A 2615-nucleotide genomic window follows, 5' to 3' on the forward strand; every position below is an offset into this window, starting at 1 on the left:
ATTTAATTTTAGAAATATTCTAATAATAAAGTAGATTCTAATAACACTAATTATCAATTATTAAATTTAATAATACCTTAAATATGTTAAAAAAATAATTCTGTTTGAAAAGTATTATCTCATTAATGATCAAATTAATTAATGTCATGAAATAAAATAAATTACAAGGTTATTATAATTATGTTATATAAAGATAAAATAACTTTGATTCTAAAAAAAAGAGTATAATAAATTAATTAAAAGAAATAACCTTTTTTAAACTTAGTATAATGGTTATTAATAATATAATAATAATAATGTTAGAAGAACTTAAGTTATAATTCTAAAAGAATGTGTAAAGAAAAAAAAATTAATATCAAGAGGATATATTAAAAAGGAACAAATACAATATCTAATAAAAATAAAAATTAATACATTAAAAAAAAAACAAAATAACAAAAAAGTTTAAAAAAATAAAAAAATAAAAAAAAAGGAGGGTTAAAAATATAGGGTAAAAAAAGGAGTGATTTTCAACAAATTTAAATAATAAGTTTATGAAGCTTAAAAAACGAGACAAAGAAAAGAAAATCATTGAAGAAATTGATAAAAAAGATTGGGTTCCTCAAAGAACTGATGTTTTAGATGTAATTACTGAAGTTAACCAAGCAAAAGCATCAGCAGATCCAAATAAACCAACTGATGAAATGTGTGGAGCAAAAGATTTATTAGAGTATTTGTATGCAAAAAATTTTGCACCATTTGAAATTGATGAAAGAGGTATTCCTGATCCAACAAAAATTGTTAAACCATATAAAAGAAGTACAGGAGCAAATATTGAACAACCATGTGATTATAGAACAGAAGAAGCATTAGCAGATTCAATGATATTTTTATTAAATATTATGGATAATAAACAATATGATAATATTTCTATTGATGAAAAATTTATTTATGTCTCAGATAGAATAAGAGCTATTCATACAGATATTATTCATCAACAATATGTTTCATCATTAATTTTTGATATTGCACATGCTGCAATTATGTTTTATTCATTTTATTCATTTCAAATAAATTGTGATAATTATGACTTTGCAAAAGAACAATTAAAACAATGGATTTTAACATTAAAACATTTATATGAACATATAGATTCTATTATGAATGAAGAAGAAATTAATGAAATATTAGAAAGAGAACAATATGATGAAATGGAACGTGTATTATTATTAAGTCCTCTTCAACGAAGTGAAATTATAAATGAAGAAAATTCAGAAATGCTTATTGAATCTTTTAGAGTTGCTGATGCTCTTGAAAAGATGGAATATGGAAAATTAAAAAAAATTATTGACAGTGTATTTCCTGTTTCATTAGAATCAATTGTATTTCATGCATTGTTTAGGATGAGACTTATTGATATGAGACATAGAGTTCTTTCTAGTTGGGCTGGGGTAATGCAATTACCAATTCCAGTATCATATGTTGTTGATGCATTAATGTATGATGACGAAGAAGAATGTATTGCTGATTTAATTTCATGTGGATTAGAAGTAAAAGAAGATAAAACGTTTTTAGCAAAGAAATTTGATTTAAGAGACTGTAAAAGAATTCCAAGAAATATTAGTAAGAAAACACTTAATCAAATCATTAAAGATAAAGAAAAAGAATGTGGAGATATGCCTTGGAGTGAAGTTTTCTTTGGAGAAGAAGAGGATGAGAGTTATGAAGAAGATAAATAAGAGAATAGTTCAGTTCAATATGTTTTATAGTTTTTAATTTTATAAAATGATATTTTTTAAATAAAAGAAGTTTATTATTTCTATTTAATTTTAAATAAAATTGAATTATTCTAATTTAAAGATTTAGTTTTAATAGAATAATTATGTATTTATTTCATATTTTTTAATTGTATTGTCAGTTTATTCGTTCAAAAAAGCATTTACTTTTTAAAGTATTTATTAATACTCATTATATCAACTTATATTTTCAATTATTAATAACTTCATATTTGTTATTTTGAGAAAAAACATTAATCTCAAATAAATATGACTTAAACATTAATTCTTTTTTCTTTCAATTTGTTTTTAATGATATATGTTTCAAATTAAGAATAAATTGTAGGTTAGATAATTTAAAAAATCATATTAATGAATGAATGATAAATATTTTTAAAATATCTTTTTGTTTAATTAAACGATAGATTTACATAGTTGAATATTGGATAATCATTAAAACAACTAAAACCAATGAAATTCTCAATAAGTGATGCCAAATAGATTTACAACATTACTTCATTCAATGTTAAATTTCCATGAATATGAGAAACACTTCATTTACTTTTACTTGTAAAGTAAAAGAAACAAAACATATAAACATTATAAGTTAAAAGATAAAAAAAATCAATTTATCTACTGTGAGTATATAAAAACCATTCTATGTTTTATACAATTCAAACTTGATCAATTAAATTCAAATAATTTCAATATCATTAATTGAAGTTTACTTTTGTTTTCAAATAAAATACCAACAACAAAGAAATACTACTGACCTTTACACTATTCTTCAATTTATCTAATATAAAAATTTAATTGTTAAAAAAGTTTGTGTTTTCAAAAATAATATAAATTATATGAGTT

The 2615-nt window shown here is 21.1% G+C and overlaps 1 protein-coding gene across 1 annotated transcript; it reads left to right on the plus strand.

Moving 5' to 3' along the window:
- Positions 1-533: 533 nt before the first annotated feature.
- On the plus strand, positions 534-1718 carry ENU1_213300 (hypothetical protein; the record flags this gene model as incomplete). Its single annotated transcript, XM_008862465.1, has 1 exon — positions 534-1718. The coding sequence occupies one exon, from the start codon at positions 534-536 to the stop codon at positions 1716-1718; it is 1185 nt and encodes a 394-aa protein (XP_008860687.1).
- Positions 1719-2615: the final 897 nt, after the last annotated feature.

The sequence above is a fragment of the Entamoeba nuttalli genome (genome assembly GCF_000257125.1).
Source record: "Entamoeba nuttalli P19 unplaced genomic scaffold asmbl_10163, whole genome shotgun sequence".
Classification (NCBI taxonomy): Eukaryota; Evosea; order Mastigamoebida; family Endamoebidae; genus Entamoeba; species Entamoeba nuttalli.